Source organism: Lagopus leucura, unplaced genomic scaffold (assembly GCF_019238085.1).
Source record: "Lagopus leucura isolate 7727_CA_CO unplaced genomic scaffold, USGS_WTPT01 Super-Scaffold_100018, whole genome shotgun sequence".
In the NCBI taxonomy this organism is placed as follows: Eukaryota; Metazoa; Chordata; class Aves; order Galliformes; family Phasianidae; genus Lagopus; species Lagopus leucura.
In genome coordinates this window covers 12,314,181-12,337,364 of record NW_024962272.1, presented here as the reverse complement: position 1 = coordinate 12,337,364, position 23,184 = coordinate 12,314,181, and the positions used below count along the sequence as shown (strand labels likewise).

Here is a 23,184-nt window from a genome sequence, read left to right as displayed (position 1 = left end):
ACCAGCCAAAAGAGGCTGTCCAAGGGAGAGAGAAGGTGGAGCAAGAAGTGAGCAAGTGCAACCTGAGAATCCCTCCATTTGATTAGTCTTCAAGAGGTAGTCACAGACCTTGTGGATGGATTAACCAGATGCTGACTGCTGTTGCCCTGTGCTACAAGTAGATTTCAACACTCATCCAAAACTCTCGTGTCCATCCTAGGCACATGGAGCTGAAGGAGACCAATCGTGATCACTCAGGAGTACACAATTTGACCTTCCAGGTAAGCAAGGTTTCCTTTGTTCTGTCGGGAAAACTTAGAACAATGAATAAAGCTTACATCAGTCCCTGAACACTCTACATGCTTTGCACAGATATCTTGCCAAAATATATGGCTTTTATACAAAAAGGCAGAGCTATAATTGACACAGACTTCTCTTGCTCCCTCCATTACCTGGTATATTGGTATCTTTGAGAAGTCTTCTGACTTTGTAATATTTGATAAGCTGACAGGTCTCACAACTAACTCATCCAGTTTTCCTCTTATACTAGTGCTGCTTTTTTCCTGAGGATGCCTGATTTACACTTGTATTGAAAAGATCAGTGTTATGAGCAGACAGCAAAGCAATGTACATTAGTAATATGAAAAAAATATTCCTATAATCAGAGCAGGGCATAACTTTCTTCCACATGTAAGATAAGTGTAATTGTATGTTTTGCTCCAGAGAAGAATGCAGAATGGAGGTAAGGAGTCAACACAGAAGGTTCTGCATATCATGTGGACAAAGGAATGTTAGCAGCCATTTTAAAAATGTAGATTTCAGAAGCTGAAGCACAAAATAACAGTATTTAGTGTTAGTTATTGTTTCTCAGTGCTTGGCATCCTTGCACTGTCATAGGAATATCAGAGTGGGAACAAACAGAAACTTGTGAATCCACAGCCAGGCCAATTCACTGTCCTTTGTTTCTGGGAGTAGAACAGACAAGGAAAAAGTTGTGTCTCTTAAGAGTGCTCCAATGACAAAATACTCCTTGCTCTTTCCCTGAAGCTTCCAATCCTTGCACTGTCGCAGAGCCCAGCTAATAAGAAGGGCAGCATGCTGTGGGCATTAATATCAGCCAGCACCATCCAATACAGAAGAATATTTGCAGATGCTAAATATGATGTAGCACCAGTGACATACAAGCATTTTATACTAATAAATATTCACTGGGCTATATGATACACACACACAAGAGGTTGATTTGATAATGTGCCAGTTGAGGAATATCTGGAATGTAAGGGAGCTAGGGGCAAGTCCCTACTCCCATCAGTAGTTAATAATTCACAGTAAGTGGGACTGCTGTCTCTCTCCTGTAAGAGGAGAGTGATAACTCTTAAAACATGATAGCCTGGCAGTCAGGGCATTCTCCTGGCTAATTACAGTGCTCTCATAGCATCTCTGCTTCAGAGCAGGTAGATGAGCAATGTGAACTTGAGTGTCTCTCAGTTTAAATGGTTGAGGTAAGAGAGAGCATAATTCTGGCTTCATTTTCACAAAAAAACAGGGGCCTGAACCAGCTTCCAAAATCTGTGCTAACAAACCTATGGAGGAGTATCTCCATAGGTGCAGAAGCTCAGTGCCAAGTGCTCTTAATCTTCCCGAACCCCTTATCACTACATTCCTCAGCAGTCTTTGTGGAATATAGAAGAGTGACTTTGGTAAATCTCTTGCTTTGTGCAGCTTCCCCATCAGAGCAATGCACAAGTAATCCAGGTGCCTCCCATACTCATCACAGCAGAACTTTGCAAGAGCCTGGAAATCTCTGATTTACATTATCCAAGTGCCGAGCTATTGAGACCATCCATTAGTGAATCCTGGGCCTTGAGTCAGGTTTTCTAGTGGTTTGGGGGTTTTTGTTCTTGTTGGTGTTTTTTTCCTCTTCATTTGGGACACCAAAAGGAGTAAATGTTTATATTTATGCTGTTTATCTCTGACTCAACACATAACTCACTCTGAGGAAAAGAAGACAGAGAAGGAAATAGGTAACTACTCTTTATTATTTATTATCCACATTATTATCCACAATAATGTCATAACATACAGAAACACTATTGTATCCCTTGCTTTCAGCCTGAGTCAGTTTACTTTTCTGATAGCACCAGTTGGAGGATCATCATCATCATAGATTCACAGAATGGTTTGGACTGGAAGGGACCTAGTTCCAACCCTCTTGCTATAGGCAGGAACACCTCTCACTAGATTAGGTTTGCTGCCCTAAGGATTTCCCACTGATAAACCTGGAAATGCTAACAGTAACCTTAAAACTTAGATTTTATATATCTAGTTTGTGTTCATTCTACACTTAAGATGCAAATGTTTTATTTAATTAGTTCTGATGATTTGGATCTCTGCTAATGATGACGTTAAACAAAGAGCCATAAATCCCTCAAAGAACTTCAAGAGCAGGCTCGTACAAAGAAATGGTAGGTGAGACAAAAAAAAAAAAAAAAAAAAAAAAAACAAACAAACAAACAAACAAAAAAACCAACACTGACTCATGGAGGAACTTGGAGCTGTTAAAACATAAACTAAACACAATGCAAAGAGCAGATTGCAGCCAGTAAATATTTATTGTTCACTGGTCTTTGACTGATGGTGTTAAGACGCATTAAGCAGTCAGAACCGGTTTCTGTAGCCTTGTACATCATGCTTTCAAGAAGCTTACCCGAGGAAAGATCCCTCTTATACCAGCCTTTTATTGATGCTGCATAAGGACATCGGTACTTCCATGACATAGGCAGTTTTCATAATCCATTCCATTCAAGCATATATCCTTATAATATAGCTTTAAAAATGCCTTCTATTTATCTCTGTATTTACTGCTATTCTCCAGAGTTTCCTGAATTTTTATGTCTTTGGTTAGTAAAGAGTATATTAAATATTTCCATTTCATGGACATTGTTGAAATTTTACTGGAAATTATGAAGGCATTGTACTGTATACCACCATCAGACTCAGGCAGGAAAGTATATTATATTTTCCTATTTTCTAACTTGCTTTTCAAAGCCATGTTTATTTTAACAACAAATACTTAGAAGTTAGCCTACTGTGATATGCTGCTCTGTTCCTTACAGGAAATAGTGAAAGTTGGTCATACCTCTACGATCTTTTGTGCTCAGGTAAAGTTTTTAGGATTTTGGTCCTTGTCATACTCTTTTTGTTTGTGTTTACTGCAGTGCCACAATGCCACAACTAGAATGGTCATACACACCTTGTCATCTTCTCAAGAATGTGGAGATGTTCTCCCCTCTCACTTTTTCTAGATTTTGCTTTCTCTTTCTCATACACTTAATTATTCTATTTCTTTTTAATTACTGCCACTTGTGCCAATCTATAACTTGTTCATCCAGCATTTCAAGATGCCATTCAACTGCCCCACTCACGGCAGACAACTTGAGCGTTTTAAATAAAACCCTAACATACTCAGAGGTCGATGAGCTTAATTTACAACCCATTTCAACACGTGAACACTGTGATTACTAATTAGAAATGTTTCCCCTCCGTATTTAAGATTTATTTTCTGTCTTCCAAAGTGGGGACTCTGGCTAATCAAAAAGAGTTCGCGGGGGCAGTGGGAGGGAAAGCCCAGGGGAATGGTCTTAAATAGCACTGAATGCTAAAAGAATAGCGAAGGTTTGAGCTGTAAAGTAGGTGTTTTCGTTTCGATTTACCGAAAACAATCTATGAAATCCATCTAATCCAAATAAAAACATTTGCTTCTGAAGGATTTCAAAAGAGATACACAAAAGCGCTGAGTTCCATAAGCACTCTGATTCTAATCTCAAAAGCTAATTCAATGACCCACATTTAAATGCAAAATAGTTAAAGCAAGTGCCTTGGACGCACTGACAGCCAATCTGTTGTAATCACTAACTGGTAGGGTGGAAAACCATCTGGAGTGGGCGCAGCTGTTAAAAGAGCAACCGAAAGTGAGTTTCTTTGAGATCTTTCTGGGAAGCGCTCTCCTCCGAAACTCAAGAAGATAGGAAGGGAGCTCAAAGAATGTAGCTATTGAAAAGGCTTGGTGAGCGAATAGCTCTTCTGACGAACAGAATGCTGACCCTGAAAGAGCTCCCTGCGTAGAAGTAAAAGACGAATCCGTGCTTTTGCTATTTAATCAAGCATTCTATAAATAAGAAACTCCAATCAGGAAGGTTCAGCAGAATGTGGAATTTCTGTGATATTGGTCATATTTGATACTATTCAAAGTAAATTGATCGAATCTGTAACCTTTTCCATGTATGCTATCAGAAAGAGGAATTTCACATTCAACTTACGGTAACTTGTTTTTAACTTCCTGCTTCCTTGTGTCACTGTATACTGAGTAAATTCAGAATTAGCTTGGCACTTTCTCCTGTTTTCTGTTACAATGTTTTATTCTGTAGACTTTACTAGGGAAGTAGATGGGCAAATAAAGCAGATGCTTGTTTGTGATGGGTGCTCAGGCAGCAATCTATAATAGCTGTTGATAAACACAAACATTGATATTTAGTGGAAGATTTTCTTCAGTAAACTCAAAAATACTCTGAATAAGTGGGGCCCCCCCCCCCCCCCCCAAGAAAGGGATATGGTGGGGTTTTCTTGTCACCTGAATATTGCTATTCTGATGAGAAATTTGATAAATTATTTTTCTTCAAGGTCTAGGGTAAAATAAGGTTAAAACAACATGTTTTTCACCAAATAGGATAAGAAAATTTTAAATGGAAAGGTGGAAAGATGATTATTTGCCAATACATTAAAAATGCTCTGTTTCATGGCACTCATTCAAAGACTGTTCTTAGTCTTTTACTAAACCTCTCTGACTTAATCTTGCTATCAATAGTGATTAATCAGTTCCTACTAAATTTGGAATATGCCAGGAACATGGTGTGATCCGTTGAAGTGAGCACTTCTTATGCTTGTAGAAAATAATACATTGCTATCATTCAATGTGCAGATTATTAAGAGTTTCAGCAACAATGTCATCCTCCATATTGCTCATACATTCATATATTTTAATCACTCTAAAAATGAAACTCTTACATAACCAATGTGGTTGAGAACAGGGTTGTACAAAGCAACTTCTAGACAGACAAACAACACAAATTATTCTGTGCAACTTGTCTGAAGGCAGCAATCAACATACTTTCTGTTTTTCACGTGTTCTTGAGCAAAAATCCTAAGAAATCACTGCCTTTTCTTGCTCTCAGTAACAAGCACTGAAATCTTCAGGGAGAACATCGTTCTTTGTGCTTATTAATTATAGAACTGGATCAGTTCAACTTCACTATTCTATGTAGAATTTCTCATATATTAAATTTAATTCCCACAGTTAAGCATTGCTTTTACTTTTTTTGAGCTGTAGGGAATGTTCAGTAGAGGCTTTAAGCATGGACTGCGGGACTAGCTATAGGAAATGTATAAGGCAGCATAGTCAGAAGACAGACAAGTAACAGAGGCTCTCTGTCAAAAAGAAACATCACTCTTCGAAGGGGATGTAAAGCTAGTCTTTTCTTAAGACAGGGAATGGAAATTGTGTATTGGCTTTTGGTTTATCGAGGCCACAGAGACAGCTTTTGTGATGCCTTTCTCTTTTCTCAGTTCTAGAAACACTTTTACTGACACTTCTGTGAAGTTAGACAATCTTTAAGAAGAACACATTACTGTAATGTGTTCTGGGTGCTTTTAAACTCACGTTTCTGCTAAAAGGCAAAATTAATTTATATAGAAGAATTATTCATTTTTGCCTTTATCATAATGCACTATGATTAAGGTTATTTTGTATTGTTCATCTGAAAACGTTTATTTTCTTAGAAGACTAAATGTAGGTAATATGCTGTTTCTTACCATATTAATGACATGCATCATAGAATAGAACACGCTGAAATGTCTGTTTTGTAGGAAGAAATGGGGGCAGGGGGAAAGGAAGAAAAAAGGAGAGAGAAAGATGGAAAGAAAAAGAAAGAGGGAAACAAGAAAACTTGGCTTCAAAATAGAAATATGTAGAAATAGTGGAACTTGTTACAAGTGGCAGAAAAGTACAGCCAATTAGCACACACTAATAAAAAGCATACCACAGAGAGTGAGTGTAATAAAGCTAACTACTGCCTTTAAAAACACTCCTGAGTTTTATTCCAGAAGCAATTGAAATACATGTTAAAATATTGTACACATATGCCATGCATGCATTAATAAAAAGCACTGTCTTGAAAAAAAAGACTCTAACAGCCTGGGCCATTAACACCCAAATAAGTCATTTTGTTGTAATGGGAAGAATGGACACATCTTTGTTAGTGTGTTAAGCAAGTTCTGAGGCAAAGAGTAGAAAATGCTGCTTTAGGTCAAGAAAACAGCAGACTGACACTGAGTTGTGTTTGTGATCAACACAGCTTTATGTAGAAGTACAAGGACAAGAGTACATGCATTTCGAGTACTGAGTTTTGGGCTCTTCTGTACTAAAGTGAAACATGGAAGCTCAGGAATCATAGAATAAATCAGCTCTCATTTGACATAAGAAAGGGTTTTGCTTTTGATACGAATTGACACCATTTTTGGTCTTCTTGTACCCCAGAATGACAATGAAGACATTGACATTGTAAATAAGGAAGATCTTCAAGACAATTTACAGAGAATCGAGAATTCACAACATGAGAAAAACGTACATACTAATCAGGTATGCTTCTAGCCTTTTTCTTTTGGAAAAAAACCCACAGTTTTTAGAAGCCTGATGTAAATCCATTGGCAGCAAATTCCATGTGAGAGGCTGTTATGTCTAAGACAGATATTTGTAAGCTAACAGGGAGGCCAATTTTGTTCTCTGAAATATATTAAGGAAAAAAAAACCACAGAAAATTAACAGAACACTTAAGAATAGGATTCTGAAAAATTTAGTTTTCTAGTATCGCCGTAGCTTCATGCAAGATGCAAAACAGGTATCAGAAATGGTGTTCAGAGGAAATATTGTTGATAAGGACTTGACACAGAAGTATTTTCTACTGAAAAGTTGAAAACAGAGGACCTGGGAACATTATTTGTGATTAATGCTGTCTTTCAGTCAGGTCACAGATATTATCATATATCTATGGATCCAAAACAGGGAATATTTCAGAAAAAAACACAATCTGGAGGCAACAGCTCTGGCTTGTGACTGACCGAAGAGAGAAAGAAAAGAATAAAGTACAAAAACAATACAAATGATTTCATAAACATAACTATTTTAATTTTTTTTTACTGTCAGTTTGTCTAAATCCACATAGTGAGTAGCTAACTATGAAGGTAGGAATCATTTTTACACAAAACTTTTTTTTCCAAAAGTGGATATTTTCTAATGTCATCTATTTTCACACCCATACAAAAAATAAAATAAAATAAAATAAAATAAAATAAAATAAAATAAAAATAACCCATTGTCTTGAATTCTTGATAAATACTTTATGTATATATATGTATACATACATTCCTGTTTTGTAATCATGTCTATTTAATAAGTATGATGGTAGGATCTGAAACTACATAAAAGAAATAGAGCTTATTTGGTGTTGGATGTTCCTCTCTTTCTTTCAATGAGTTTTGCATATAAACAGAGGCAGAAATTGCCAAAGAAATGACTCTGCTTTCCTCCTGCCTCTCAAAGCTGAAGTGATTCTAAATTTGTAATGATGGAAGGGATCACGCACATTATTCTGATACATAGACCTGGAAACTGGGATGTGACATCCTAGGAATGTGGTAGGCAATGTCTGTATCTGCCTCTTCAAAAAGTCATCAAGAAGGAAAGAATGCAAAGAATGGAATAAAAGAACTTTCAGAATTGTTGGAAATTTTAAAACCAAGAGAAGTAGTGGCAGTCAATGAAAGTTTGGTTTCTGTAAGTTACTCTGAAAGTGATACCTTCTATTTATGCAGTAGCACTTGAAGAGTGTCAGTCTTCAGACCCACTAACAGACCACAGAAAAAATGGGAAGTTTTAGGCACGTGCAGAATGTTGGAAGTCATATGAGCCTAAAAATGTACATATTTGATCAGATCCTTGAGTCACTGTCCCTGGAAGTGTTCAAGAAACATGGGACGACATGATTTAGTGAGGAACGACATGGTTTAGTGAGGAAATACCTACTAGTGCTAGGTAGATGGTTGGACTGGATGATCGTGGAGGTCTTTTCCAACCTTGGTGATTCTATGATTCTGCTAATTTCCATGGAAACTACAACAGCTACAAAGTGCACAGTAAATATATTTGATAAAGGAAATGCTAAACTACAAAACACTATTTCTCAACATAGACATGATCATTAGCTATGCATTTTGCCAGTAATGAACAAGAGTCTGCATGCTGTGCTTGTAAATACCTGCAGCAATGGAAGTGAACCACTGTTTAACAACTGCTACAGTGGCATAATTGCTGGGAAAATGTTGCCCACACAGCCCATCTTTCATTAGATAATATTTATCTCCAAATTGGAGGGATGTGGATTTGATGGGTGGGTCACTCGATGGATAAGAAACTGGTTGAAAGGCCGCAGACAGAAGGTGGTCATCAATGGCTCCGTGTCCAGGTGGAGGCCGGTAACAAGCAGCGTCCCCCAGGGGTCTGTCTTGGGACCGGTGCTCTTTAACCGTTTTAATCTTTTTTAATGACATCGATGTCGGAATCGAGTGCACCCTCAGCAAGTTTGCTGACAACACCAAGCTGAGTGGTGCGGTGGAAGGGATGCCATTCAGAGGGACATCAGGAGGTTTGAAAGGTGGGCCCGGGTGAACCTGATGAGGTTCAACACAGCAAAGTGCAGAGTTTTGCACTTGGGCCAAAGGAATCCCAGGCATCCATACAGACTAGAAGGAGCGGTCTTTGAGAGCAGCCCTGCAGAGAGGAATCTGGGGGTCTTGATGGATGAGAAGCTTAAAATGAGCCAGCAGTGTGCCCTTGTGGCTCTGAAAGCTAATGATACCCTGAGCTCCATCAGAAGAGGGGTGGCCAGCAGGGACAGGGAGGTGATTGTCCCCCTCTCCTCTGCTCTTGTGAGGCCCCATCTGGAGTACTGCGTCCAAGTGTGGAACCCCCAGTACAAAAAAGACAGGGAGCTGTTGGAGAGGGTCCAGAAGAGAGCCACAAAGATGATCAGGGGACTGGAGCACCTCCATGTCTCCTACGTGCCATTTTAATCACTGGCTACATGTCCATCCTTTGCCAGCTTTGCCCATGAGATTTTCTAGCCAGATGCTAATGGAGAGCTCACCAGAACTGTCAGTAGAATGGCAAGATCCCAGCATGGGCAGAAGAGCCATTCTGAAAGCAGGGTCATGCTTCAGGATATACTCTGATATACAAGAGGCAGCTTGGGGAACAAAGCTGCTATAAATATTTGTGACACAGAAAAGTTGAACTCACTCACAGGCCAGTCCTGTAGGGACATTTCCTCCCTGCAGTATATAGCACACTGCCCAGTACAGGCCAGTACATACCCAGAAAAACAGGTTTGCCATTGTGGGAGTTTCCAGATACCATGGAGCACGTGACCTGTCACGTTGCTCAGGCTGGGTGTTAAAATTCAGGAGGGCAGCTAGGCCATTCAGTTGCTGTGCTGACTTTGGATGCCAAGGAGTCCCAGCAGCAAATATGCCTGGGTGCCAATCCTGCCTTAGTCCCTGCCATGAGCACCAAGGTACATACAGGAGGTATGGGCACCTGGTGGGCCTCTGAGTGGCACTGAGCCAGTTCCAGAGGCATCTGAGAAGCCACATGCCTCCCAGACACCGTGAGGATAGCCACCGAGTGTGACAGAGCTGAGTGCATGCTGCAGCACTGGAACAAAGCTCCCTGCCATTTTGGCAGAGAAATGGAAACTAACCAGAACATGCAAGTGCATAAAATGAGATGAAAAGAGGAGCTTCATAGTGTTTCTGATAAAAAATTGCCTTGTTAGACTGCATATATAGTACAAGGTAAAATAAGAAATTTAAAACGAGCGATGAAGTACAGGAGGAAACATCAGAATTTCTCTGACAAGGGAAGATCCAGCTATGAAACAGAAGGAGATTCTGGATTTCATGCTAAGCCCGCTGGCTGTAGTGACATATGCTTCTGGGTGAAGGCAAAGTGTCAGCACAAGCACCTGTTTTTACAAACCATATGAATCCAGCTCCCTGCCCTCCTGTCCACAGGACCAGTGCCAGCCCATGCTCTGCCCACAGGCTGTGCCAGGAGCACAGCACAGCCAGCAGGAAGGGAAAGGTGCATATACTGGATGTGTCCCTGTGGACAAGATCACACTGTGCTCGTAAGTGCTGAGTGAGTTGGTGCGTAGGCAGTTATACAATCCCCACCTGTAACATTCACTGTTTAGTAGGTATGCACAGCTGCTTTATATGAGTGCCTCTTTAGCTCCAGATAACACTGGAAGGTGGGTTTTTTTTCCTTTATCTTCTCTTTCAAAATCATGTGGAAGTCTTGAGAAAGTTTGTAACTCAAAACAGTCATGAGTTGACAGTCACAGATTAACTACCTCATTTGCCTGCTAGTTATCACAGTGTTGGTGGCAGACAGGACAACTGTAGCTGTGTACCCAGTGCAGAACAGGGAAGTCTTGTGACTGTTTCAGCCATCTGCCTGGGGGGATCTCTGCTTTTTCGTTACTTAACAAGTATGCATCCCTTTGACAGTGTTGGTACTGATCTGTTTTCCAGGAGGATGAATTCATCAACATTGAGAATGATCTGCATGAAAACAAACATGACTCAGCGGGTGATGAGAAACTACGCTTAAAAGGGTAATGTCTTCTGGATGGACAAATAATCCACTCACTTCATAGCAGCCTAAGCAGTCAGCTGCCAGTGTTCCAGCTTCTGGAGCAAGAGCTCATATCGTTGCTGCCATACCCTTGTGCAGTGCAGACCTTTGTATCACGATTTGAGTAATACAAAAACACATTGTTTTTAAAATCACTTTACCTTTCAGCCAAAATACGTGTGGAATTATAATTATAAAACCTCACAAATTGAGCCAGCAGTGTGTGTTTGTATCCCAGAAAGCCAGTGACATCCTCGGTTCCATCAGAACAGAGGCAGTCAGAAGAACAAATGAGGTGATTGTCCCCCTCTATTCTGCCCGTGTGGGGCTCCAGCTGACGTACTGCATCCAGTTCTGGAGCCTCCAACACAGGAAAGACGTAGAGCTGTTGGTAAGAGTCCAGAGGAGGGCCACAAAGGTTGTCCAAAGGCTGGAGCACCTCTCCTATGAAGACAGGTTGAGGGAAATGGGCTTGTTCGGCCAGAAAAATAAGAAGCTGTGGGGAGACCTCATTGTGCCCTTCCAATATTTTAAGCGAGATTATAAACAGGAGGGAAATCAAGTTTTTGCAGGGGTAGATGATAACAGGGCAAGGGGGAATAGTTTTAAACTAAAGGGGGGGAGATTTAAATTGGATGTTGGGGAAGTCCTTTTACTGAAAGAGTGGTGAGGTGCTGGAACAGGCTGCCCAGAGAAGCTGTGGATGCCCTGGAAATTACATTTCCAATATTTCTGAAAGGGGCTTTTTAAAAGAAAGGCCTTAAACAGTGAACTCTTGCAGAATGTCAAAGATTCAACATTGTTCTTCATTTTACATATCTGGTTACCCCACCGCAAGTTGAGAGTAGAATAGACAAAAAATATATATATCATTTTGCTTTAGCAGCATTTTTGCCTCTCATGCAGTGTTACTAAGTCTACACAAAAGTACACACTCATAATTATTTGCAGGTTAGTATCCTTATGAGAACTATAAATCTCATGTAAGACATCTAAAAAAGTGAGATAGAAGACTTAAAATAGTAATTTATATCTTAATATTTTTCCACCAGACTGATGCTTTGTTTAAAACCTCATAGAAATCATGCTGTAATTTTTCTGCTAACTTACATTTCTCCACCTTAATATACATCATGCCATTTCAGCTTTGAGTCTCTGTTTTTATCAGCTGATTCTAGGTACTGACTTGCTGGATGTTCCAAACAGGAGCTTTTCTAACTCAGACTGAACAACTTGAAATGATCTCATGCCTGAACAAACGGTACAGTTATATACTGTAGCAGTAATTGTGATCATTCATGCTTTTGAGCTGTACATACAGAACTTCCAAGACTTCTTACTGTGATTAGGCTTTCTGATGCCACTGTATCATTAAAATGCTGCTTTAAAGAGCCAGCAACAGTCTCTAGATGTCCTTAAAGTCTTTAAATTTTCTCTCATTTCTCTTCTCTGTTCTACAGAGAACATTTCATAGTTAAATATTTTCAGTGTTCTTTACAAAAAAAAGCTGAGATTTGATAGATCAAATGTCAGTGACATGTACCCAACACATATTCCAAAATTATCTAATTACACAATAAGTGTTGGTACATGAACAAGATTAGTAGTGTCTGTCTTCCCTCAGACCCAGGTCCAGAGGTTCATTGGACTGGAAGGCATTCTGTCCAGATAGGCACTTGGGCAGTGGTAAAGTTCCATATTTGTCACTCATTTTTGTACTCCTACAGAGAGCCAAGAGCTAAGTAGCTTTTAATTCACAGGGCCTTATCATTCTCTAGGCTATCTTGTTCTTCCAGCAATATCTGGTATCATGCCTTGGGCAGTGAGAGCTTCTTTGCAGGCTGGAAGCTGAAGAACACTTTGCTCTATTCTAATTATATTCAGGCTATGGCTTGCCCTATACTGTTGGGCAGTGCCATAATGTGATCTAATGTTTTAATTTTATCTGCTTAAAAGGAGTGTTCACAAAGTGTCCCTTAATTTTGAATGCATCATTGATTTCTTTCAAAAAATGGCATCAAACAGACTGTGATTTGAGACACAAAACCTCTGAAACATCAGATTGTGGATAACAGTAAGTGTGAGCACATTCACTCACAGAGCACATGCAGATCAGAACAAGGATTTCTAAGTTGTAAAATGCAAGCAGTAATAGAGTTGGTATGCAAAAATGTATTACATTAAAGCTCTCATTTAAGTATGCTTAAAATACATTTGCTTTTTCAACATCTACAGTTAAGTAAAAGCCGTCAGCAATGTGCTGCAGTATAAATCAATAGTCTTCAGCAAACAGTGTTTACTTAGCAAGATAACCAAACATCATAAGGGAGACTATTTTCTTCTGCTACCTTTCAGAAACAGAGCTGTATATTTATAACATACATGTTGAAATATTTAAGATATACTGGTATCAAAGTGATAATCACTAAACAGATAAAATAACAAGATAGGGAAAGATGTTAGATTAAATAAGAAATTACAAGGAGTTGTAATATTAAGTAGTGATTTAAAATCCCAAAAGACTCATAATACATAGTTCCAAATCAAAGCTATTATTTTTTTCCTTTTTATGTTGGTGGTGGATGAACAATAAATTTGATAAAGTCACTCTGGATTGTTTGTGCATCTGTCTTTCATTTCTCCTTTTATTTCTTCTCTTGTATCTAATCTTGAATCTAATCTCACTGTTGAGATTGAGTGGATAACCTAATTTTCTAACAAGTAAAAGCAAAGGACTGTGATCTGTAAGGCAAGAGGAATTCCTAGGAAGAAAAAATAAAAAATAAAAAACAACTGGAATATCAAAAGCAATCAAGATTTCTCAGAGATCCTGTTACTTTTTGAACTAACGAAGAACGTTACTTCTCTGCTGTTCTGAGTACAAATGCAGTAGGGCAGAAAAGCAGGGTATTCATGCTGAATGTCAGCATGTATCTGACTCCAGATGCATCTGGTTTTTCAACACATACAGTCTGGACAATTAGCAGCTCTAAACATATTGTTGCTTTGATAGACTGCAAGGGTGTGAGACATGACTTTACAAGAACATAAACTGTAGCTGTAATTTCCCTTTCAGTTTGAGCAATACTAAGGGATTTATTTAGCTACAGCTTTTGTAACTAAAATACACCAACATCATCGGCATATTTCACATCAGAAATCTGTGCAGAATTATCATCTAAAATGCTGTTTTCCTAAATCTCAGCCTTCCTAGTGAAATCATTTTGTGTTACCACTAGTAAAATGAGAAAAGAACAGACACTAGAAAAACGTATTCAATATTAGAAATCATTTTACCTCCCGTGAACTGAAGAGTCTTAGATGAAACATTGGTGTACAAGGGCTACTCCCAAAAAGTAATGCTTCCTACTTCTTTATGTTGGCCCACAACATTGCAGGGGGGTGTTGGTGACATGGTAGTAGAGGCTGAACCTTCCCACCAATATTCTGTTACCTTTTGTTGCCACGTGACTGATTGCAGCAGGGAGGCAGTGTGAGAAAATGGCATCTGACAGGGAAGTGCTGATGGAGCAAAGATGTGGAACTGAATTCCTACATACAAAAAAAATCGAAACCACTAGCAGTCAATGATGCTTGCTGTGTACAGAGACCAAACAGTGGATGTAAGCACAGTGAGGCAATGGGTGATGCATTTCAGCGGTGATGACAGTGTTGAGAATAGCCGGATAGCCATGCAGATTTTTACAAGCAAAGCACACAGACTTGTTCATCATTGGTTAAATGCATGGATGATGGTGGTGACCATGTTGAAAAACAGGGCTTTGTAGCTGAGAATTTGCTCTATCAAAAAGATTTATTGTGCTCTTTGTAGCTGTTGTAGTTTCCATGGAAATAAATGACAGGCATTACTTCCAGAGCGACATAGGTAAGTAACAAATTTTAAAGTCAAGAAGCATCTGTGCACACTATAGTAAGATTTTTGCTTTGTATTGATTATTTTGCATCCACAAATGCAAAAGTGCAGGTGGAAGCTACAAGTCTTGAGACAAACTCTTACTGTCAAATTTTCCTAGGAAATTCTCCTCTAACGTTGGGCCTTCACAACAATAGCAAAACTGCCACTCTATGTAGCAGTGATAGACTGACTGTACTAACAATCTCTGTGGGTCTAGTAATGGGCACTGAATCTTTATCTAGTTTGCACCAACCTTGTAAACAGAGTTCCTCACAGAATTAGAGCTGGCAGAACTGGCCTGCTAACTTTGGTCCGACATGTAGATACCTGCTGGACTGGCCTGTTAGATAAACTGCTGGATTTTCCTTTTTAGTTGTCAAAGCAGAAAAATAATCAACAATCTTAGCAGACATCAAAATGATTTTCCTTAGCACTCATGGATCCAAATTCAGATTTTACTCCAGTTAAAAACATTCCAGTAGATAAATTTACTCCAGTAGTCAATTTAAACTGTTAATTCTGTGGAAACTACTTTTTTATTTGCAGCTCAAGTTTCTGTTCTGTTTGTTTTTTATGTTTTCCTAGGCTTTTAGAAAAGAAATATGATAAAGCCTGCATTTTTTGCAAGAAATATAGAACCAGAATTAAGTATGTGATGTGCAGAATTTTAATAACAGGTACAGTATTTTACACCCAGTGTTGGTGAACCTTTATTTATTTACCTGTATGAGGTTGTAAACTGTGCTTGTCTTACATCTGACACACACAAAGAAGCTCTAACAACTACTCCTGACTCCCTTAAAAATGCATTTGAAATGAGGTTAAAATGAACTTAGTCCTAGGGAAAGCTCTGAAGTGCAAACCTTTGCTCGTTTCCAAACATAACAAGAGCACAGGCCTTGCTACAGTGCTCCTTCAGTATGTTTTATCTTTGACTATCTATTACTTAGAGCATAAGGGTTAGTTTAGTCTCTGTGTCTAATCAATTTCTAGCCCAGTCCATGTGGCTTGCAATTAAATTACAATGTCAGAAACATGCTCAAAACCATGAAATCACCCAGAAAGAATCATGGACTAACCTGGATGAGACTTACCTCCGCAGGAAATGAAAGTTTTTTGTTCTGACCTACGTCATGCAATAGCAACAGCAAATGTTTTCTATAGAAAATGTTCTGATGTATGTCAGCATGCACTGCAAAGTAATTCAAATATTCCTGCTTGTTGCTTTCCTAGTTATCCAGTAGATTGGTTTGTTTCCACTTCACCAAGTTTCTATTAGAGATCTTTCTTTCTACTTGAACACTTACTGAGAACACGTAGACCTACAACATGTCTATGAGATAAGCATCAGCATAATATAAAGTGGGTATAAGAAAGACTATTGCATAGTGAATATCCTGTCCTCCTAGCATCAGCTCATCTTTGTAATAGTGTAAGTGCATCTTGGCTCAAGAAAGGAGGTGAGGTCTAAGATTGTCAGGGATTTACATGTTAATTCTGTGAAAAACAGCTTGCCTAACGAAAATCAGTAGTTCTTTCTTACTTGCCATAGACAAAATTAGTTTATTATTTAAAAGCATTGAAAATTTCATTGGCAATGAAAGTACCAAATGACAGATTATTTCATTGCTACTTTATGAAATAGATAAACTACTTTTAAGTTTTCCAATTATTTCAGAGGCCCATCAAATCAGAAAATTGGCAAATGTTTCTACACATTTGTTCTGATCTTATTGGATAAACTCACCCTCTTGCGAAAGAAAGATCAATTTTTCTTAATTCACTGTTTTTAATATAGGATAAAGCATTTGTGCAGATGGTTTTATTTTCTCAAGTGATGGATATATTTGATATGAATTTGACTTGGTGAAAGCATACATATTCTGCTTCCACAGAAGAAAGCCAAGAACAATTCCACCATTTCCAGCAGTACATTTTATATCAATGAGCATAAGTAACAACAATATCCGTGAAAGCAGAATTTCTCAGTATCTAAAATAAGAGTCAGAAAAGCACTCAAAGCACTCAAAGCTAAGCTCAGACCTGACTTTAGCCCATGCTCTTATCACTGAATTTAATATTTGATTCTCTCTATAAAGAGACAAGACATAACTGACATGTATAATTTTGTTTCTTGGCAGCTTATTTGGCAGCAGTTACTGCAGCCTGCAGCTTGAATTTTCAGAGAGCCTTGCCACTCTTCATCATTACTGTCCTAGCCATCTTCCTCATCTGCTGGGATTTTTTAGTAGCAAAGTATGAAGACAGAATTGCTGCATTTTTTTCCCCTGGAGAAAGATACTTGGAGAAACAGTGGTTTTGGCTAAAATGGTAAATATGAACGACTACTTACAAAAGAACAAAGTGTTAGTTTACTTTTACGGCTTTTTTTAAGCTTAAGGACCATAAACAAAGAAAGATAGATTAATCATAAAAAGTAAAACATTATTAGATAGTATACACAGACTAATAAATTACTTCCAGTTAAGACATGTTAGAAACATCCTTAACATCACAATGCAAAAGCTAGGTATAAAAATCTTAGCAGAAAGAGTAAAAAAGTCTTCAAATTGAGGTATGTCGGGTTTGTTGCTGTGGAAGCATATGTCCAGAGAAGTTCAGGAATGCCATAGCCTTCTGTATTCATTCTACAAGCCAGAAATGCCATTGTCAGCTGCTCAGAGAACTGTGAATTTTGTGAAAAACAACAACAAAAATCACCTTAATTCTAACTTTAGTAGACTATTAAATACCGAAATGTGTTATTGAAGCACTACTTGTTCACAAATCCCCACAGAAATGAGCTAAGAGCCTTTCTGATTTAATCTTCAAAAGTCAAATCATAGCAGCCACATTTGATGTTGTAATAACATCATACAATCTTATTTGGAGTGGTAAACATTTATCTGGTAGATAACCTGCAGATACTTACATATGGAAGATTTTTATTCCAAATACTTCTTAACAACTATCAGGAGTATTTAACTTATTCCTGGAAAAACGAGGGATGAAAGGAGGCAGACTGAGATTCCAAAGACCAAGTGAAATGTCTTTAAAATAAAAAAAAATTGTGCAATATCCTTCATTCTCGGCTGCATCACCTCATCTCAGAGGGAGACAGAGCTGTAAGAAGGAATCATTGCAGGCTCGCAAAATAATGATGAATTAGTCTTTTTCTTAAGATTTTTAATTGGTTTGCCCCAGGAGAATAAATTTCAAAGAAAAATGCTACAAAGATTTTGGTCCTTTTTCTCTTGAGTCACATCAGGGAGCAGCTGCACCCGAAAACCTATGTTAGGCAATTTGGCAGGGGAAGGAACAGAAAGCGCTGGAGAGTCTTGGTGGGTAGATGGAACAACTCAGAGGCAGTAAATGCTGAATTAGGCAGGCTGCAATCTTTAAACAGCATGTTCCAGGTTAAGTGGTTAACTGTGGATCACAGATCACCAAGAGAAAGAAAGTCTCTCACGTGCAGAAGGTGCTATTCAGCATTGCAGGAGACAATTTTGTGAAGCTAGCCTGTAGTACTTGTGTTTTAGGTCAAAAAAAGAAATTTACATAGGTAAATTTATTTAAATACCACTCCAATCAGTGGAACAGCAGTTGGACATAATCAATATGAAATAAATTGAACTGTGTTTAGTTTTCCCCTCTGTAAGCTATATGCTGTATTCCCCTATCTTTCAGACTGTTGTTAGGATAGTTGCCCTAATAAGGAAACTGTGCATAGTTCCTTGTTAGTGGAGATTGATGGATACGTTGCTTTTGTCATGTAATCGCTGTGACTAAAAGTTGTTTTTCTAAACAGGCTACAGTCAGTTGGAAAGAAGTAAGCGGTTTGCAGCCTGCTCTTTAATGCTGTGTATTTTCTGTGCACAAGGCAGTTTGAAATGAAGCTCCCGCCCAGATCCAACAAATTAGTCAATGGGGAAGACATAAAGGAAAAAGAGAATGGAGTAGGAAAGGAGGGCATATTTTCACATTTCACTTAGTAGAAACAATGCCTAGTCACTTGTATTTTACTGAGTGTTCATCACTCCTCTGGGAGCACAGGTGCAAGACACTTCTGGTTGACACCGAGGAGTGTAGCAGTGAGAGCAGCACTAAAACAGGTTCCTGCTTTTGTACAACTAAATGTTTCAGCTTAATACTGCTTTTGTACAACTAAATGTTTCAGCTTAATACTTGTGTTCAGAGATCTTTTTCACAGAGACGTAAATGTCAGGGACAGATAGGAGGGAAGGAATCTCTGAACTCCTCCACAATGTCATGCCTGACACTTTTTTATCTTGCAGGGTAGTGTGTGCAGTTGTTATTGTAGCTATCATTTTCTGGCTCATCTTTGACACAGCAAGACAAGGATCCCACCAGCTGATCTCCTTTGGTGGGCTTGTGATGTATATTCTCTTGATGTTTATATTCTCCAAGTATCCAACAAGAGTGAGTATTTAATCTATTTTGGATCTTTCTTATTTTAAGTTTAATGTCTCAAAAACTGTTTCCCTGTTTAGGGCTAAGTTCAGTAACAGTAAAAGAAAACTCATTAAAACCAGAATTTAAGCTTGTCAGAGTACAGTGATGTGTTTCACTTTGGAGGAAAGCCATTTTGCTCTGACATCTTGGGAAACATTCATGGGGCTGTATGAGCAACTGTCTCTTAATTGTTCGGGAGGCCATTTCCTGTCCTTTGTACCAGCAGAGCTGTGGGTGGGAACGCTTTTGCTTCCAGAGCGTGAATGCAAGCCTGAGCAGGTTGCTCTTTGCCTCTCATCCACAGCAGGCTTACCACAGCTTCCAGAATGTCGGGTTATAGTGACAGTGTACATTCTTGTCATGTTAAAGCACACTGCATGAACTGGAGCTCTTGTACTCTCATCAATTTCATTTCCATTGCAAATGCCAAGCTCAGTCCCACAGATTTCACTAACAAATTGTTACAGGCTCCCTGATGCCATTTACGTTAATTTTCCAACTGAGATTTCCACCATAATTCTCTGCACCACTGTGATATCACAAAAGCCATGGCAACTCCCACCTCAGCTTCCAAAAAACTTTGTGCTGTCCAACGGGTCCTGGTTACACTTAATTGGTTCATATTATTAAAATACCAACTGAATGAATTAACAAGAGCCATCTCAGCAATTTGTTAATTATCAGATGCAGTTTTCACGAAATAAAATGAAGTTTTCCTGAGGCAGCAGAGCAGAAATCTGTGTGTGTAGCAAAGAGGGGCCATTCAAATACAGACTCGGCTTTTCCTGTGGTTGACTGTGTCGCATGACTAGCAATAGCTAGCACTAAGTAGCTCCCAAGTATACAAGCTGGAGAAGACAAATATACAGCTGCAATTACTCAAACATATGATAAAGTCTGTGTAGAAATAATGTTTTTTTATTAAAAAATCACCTTAGTTATTTCTTTTTGGATGATGATTCCAGTTTTAAAAAAAAAAGGGAAAAAAAAGAAACAACAACAACAACAAAAAAAACATGGAGAGGGAGGGAGGGAGGGAGGGAGGAGGATAAAGAAAGAGAGAGACAGGAAGAACCCTGTCAAAGTATCACTTGTCTGCTGCCATCATGTCTGTTTATTTCAACTTTAAACTGTAACACAGGAAGAACTGTCTCTCCTTTTATTATTACTTGCTTGCTTGCAATCTGTGTTGGTGAAATGGGCATGTTCACACTTATATAACCAGATTTTCAGCACTTATCTCAGATAGATATAGCCACACCCCAAAGTTCTCCCATTAGGAGCGACTTATGCTCTAAGACCCTTGCTTTGGCAGCTGCTGCTACCCTGCAGACTAGCCAAACAATCCATTAAGCATTATATTAAGAAACATCTGAACTATATTGTTACATATTAAACAACAAGAAGTTTCACCATTTTTACTTTCCTGTCCATCTAGGTTGCTTGGAGACCAGTGTTTTCAGGAATAGTAATGCAGTTTATTCTTGGGGTTCTTATCCTGAGGACAAAACTGGGGTTTGATATATTTAACTGGCTAGGCATTCAGATCCAGGTAAGCTACTGGACATAACTGTTTATTTCTGATGTCATTTTCTGTTTTGAGGCTCTTACCTAACAGGCAGTGCAACAATCTATTTGCCCCTAGATGTTTTTCCCTCATGAGGAAAACTGAGTTCTGAATAGTAACTGACAACCTACATTCAGTCTTCTCTTTTGTCTCACCGAGATACCACAAGACCACGTGCAACAGGTTGATAAATACTGACCAGAGTTTGTTAATGTCTTCACCTTCCTTGGGATAAAATCATATCTTGCAACCCTCCAAATGCAATATTGCTTTTATCCTAGTTCCCTCATGGAAATACTAACACTTGGTCCAACACCAAAATATCCCTCTAAAAATCTTGACATGCTGAAAAGCTTTGAGATTTAGCAAGCCTGAAAAACCACTATCTTCAGAACAGTTGTAGTTCCAGGGGCTTGTAAGACTTACCACAACATATAAGAAAGTAAGGAACAAGTAGAAGAATCCACCTCTGGGACAAAGCAAACCAGGTCACTGCAAACAGTAAGAGATCTCTAGAGGGGGACAGGATCATAGGTATCTGTAAAGGTAGTCTGCAGACACAAAGGTTTTAAAAAGCTCGCTGTTGCAAAGTACTAAATAAGAAAAATCCAAAAATCAGACTAGAGAGTACTCACTGAAGGACATTCAGACTTTTCATCACAGAGTTACTATTTATGCATCAGTTCTTCACAGTACAGATAATTAAGTGCCTTTGAAGTAAGACAGGGCAGAATGTACTCTCTGCACAGGAGTGGAGGCACACATCTGACGTCCATTTGCTGCTACCCTGCAAGCAACAGAAGTTACCTGGGTTTTGTCATTGGATTCTCAGCCTTCCCTTTCAGTTCCCACTGAAGCACATCTAGTGCCCCCTCTCATTAGCTCCATGTGGCTTATGGCCACTGTCATTGTAACTAGCCATTTACATCTCCATTTTACATTTTATCAGTGATAGCACATGTTGGTGTCAGGAATATAAGAATGAATCACAATACCAGAATTAAAAAGTAAAATCTTCTTTTATGTCAGCTTTTGACTGTTCTTTTTACAACTGATTACCTCAACCATCAAATCTCCCTTTCAAACAGTATCATTTATTGTACGTATTTACATTGGGAGTGTAGAATACCACAGTATCAGGATTAAAAAATACATTCTCCTCTTAGTAAAGCAGGAAAACTTGTCCTGTGCTGTTCATTTACACAGTTGGGAATAGTATGCACTTGTGGCAGAACAGAGCAGAAACCCCTAACTGATGCAGCTCAGTTAAGCCTTGACCCATAAATAGCATAGCACAAGATCCTTGAACTGCACAAAATTGCTGCAACAAATCTAGCAATATTGGTATGCTTTTTGTTGATGACACAGAGCCTATTACTAATTTCATTTTATTCTGTGTGTAGACTTTTCTGGAGTACTCTGACACAGGTGCTAAGTTTGTCTTCGGTGAAAAATACACAGATCATTTCTTTGCTTTTAAGGTAAGGTAGCTTTTATAAGTACAGTATGGGAAGTTAGGTCACAGAAAGGAACAGAATGTTTGGGAAATATATGCATTATATGTCTTACTATAAGAGTGTAGTAACCTGAGAGATCAGCTAAGAGGCAAACGCTTCCATATTTTATTCTGCATATAAGATCTGGGAGTCTCATATATAATGGACTGTAGTTAGAGATCATGTAGTAATGGCTTTAAGTTAAAACAGTATAGATTCCTGTTAGATGTAAGGGAAAAAATCTTTACTAAGAGCATGGCAAGGCACAGGCTGCTCAGAGAGTATGTGAATGCCCTATCCATAGGGAGGTCAGGTTGGATAGGGCCCTGGGCAGTCTAATCTGGTGAAAGATGTCCTTTCCACTTTAAAGAAACATCATCTCCTTCCTACCTTCCTCATGTCTGCACAAGGTTCTATACTGTGCTATACTGTCATATCCTGAATTGCTGTATAGACCACTAAGTGACAGACATTGCCTATTTAGAAGTGGAAAGCCTAGGTGTATTTTCATACCAAGGAAAAGGTGCCCATGCAGAAGCAGGGAATACTGCAGGATTCACGTCTGCCAATAGCGTGATCCCCAGATTCTCCATCTCTCCCTTAGAATTTGTTGGGAAAATGCTGAAATACAGCTCAAGTGCACTCTGCTCCATTACATGTGTCAGTGTTCTGCCTGGCTTTGTTACCACACATAGTTCCTGTCATGGCACATGCTTAGTTTGGAATCAAGAGCATTTATATGTTCAAAATAACAACACAACAAAAACACACTAAGTGTATCAGGATTCTGATAGGGGCCATTTCTCTGTCTAGCACTTTAGACATCTAATTATGGATTTACACAGCTTTTATCTTCTTTCTTACCTGGAGATATCAAAGCAGGATATTCTTACATTTTTCACAATGAGCTCTATCACTTCTTAAAAGTAATTAAAAATGTTTTTAC

General features: G+C 38.7%; 1 protein-coding gene across 1 annotated transcript in view; it reads left to right on the top strand.

Moving 5' to 3' along the window:
* Positions 1–203: 203 nt before the first annotated feature.
* SLC28A3 (solute carrier family 28 member 3) overlaps positions 204–23,184 on the top strand; it is a 39,066-nt gene continuing 16,085 nt past the window's right edge. The window contains exons 1-8 of the mRNA XM_042877491.1: positions 204–260; positions 6,572–6,673; positions 10,684–10,766; positions 15,288–15,379; positions 16,844–17,033; positions 18,998–19,142; positions 20,614–20,727; positions 22,146–22,223. Coding sequence (XP_042733425.1) covers positions 204–260; positions 6,572–6,673; positions 10,684–10,766; positions 15,288–15,379; positions 16,844–17,033; positions 18,998–19,142; positions 20,614–20,727; positions 22,146–22,223 — 861 coding nt within the window. The remainder of the gene's footprint in view (positions 261–6,571; positions 6,674–10,683; positions 10,767–15,287; positions 15,380–16,843; positions 17,034–18,997; positions 19,143–20,613; positions 20,728–22,145; positions 22,224–23,184) is intronic.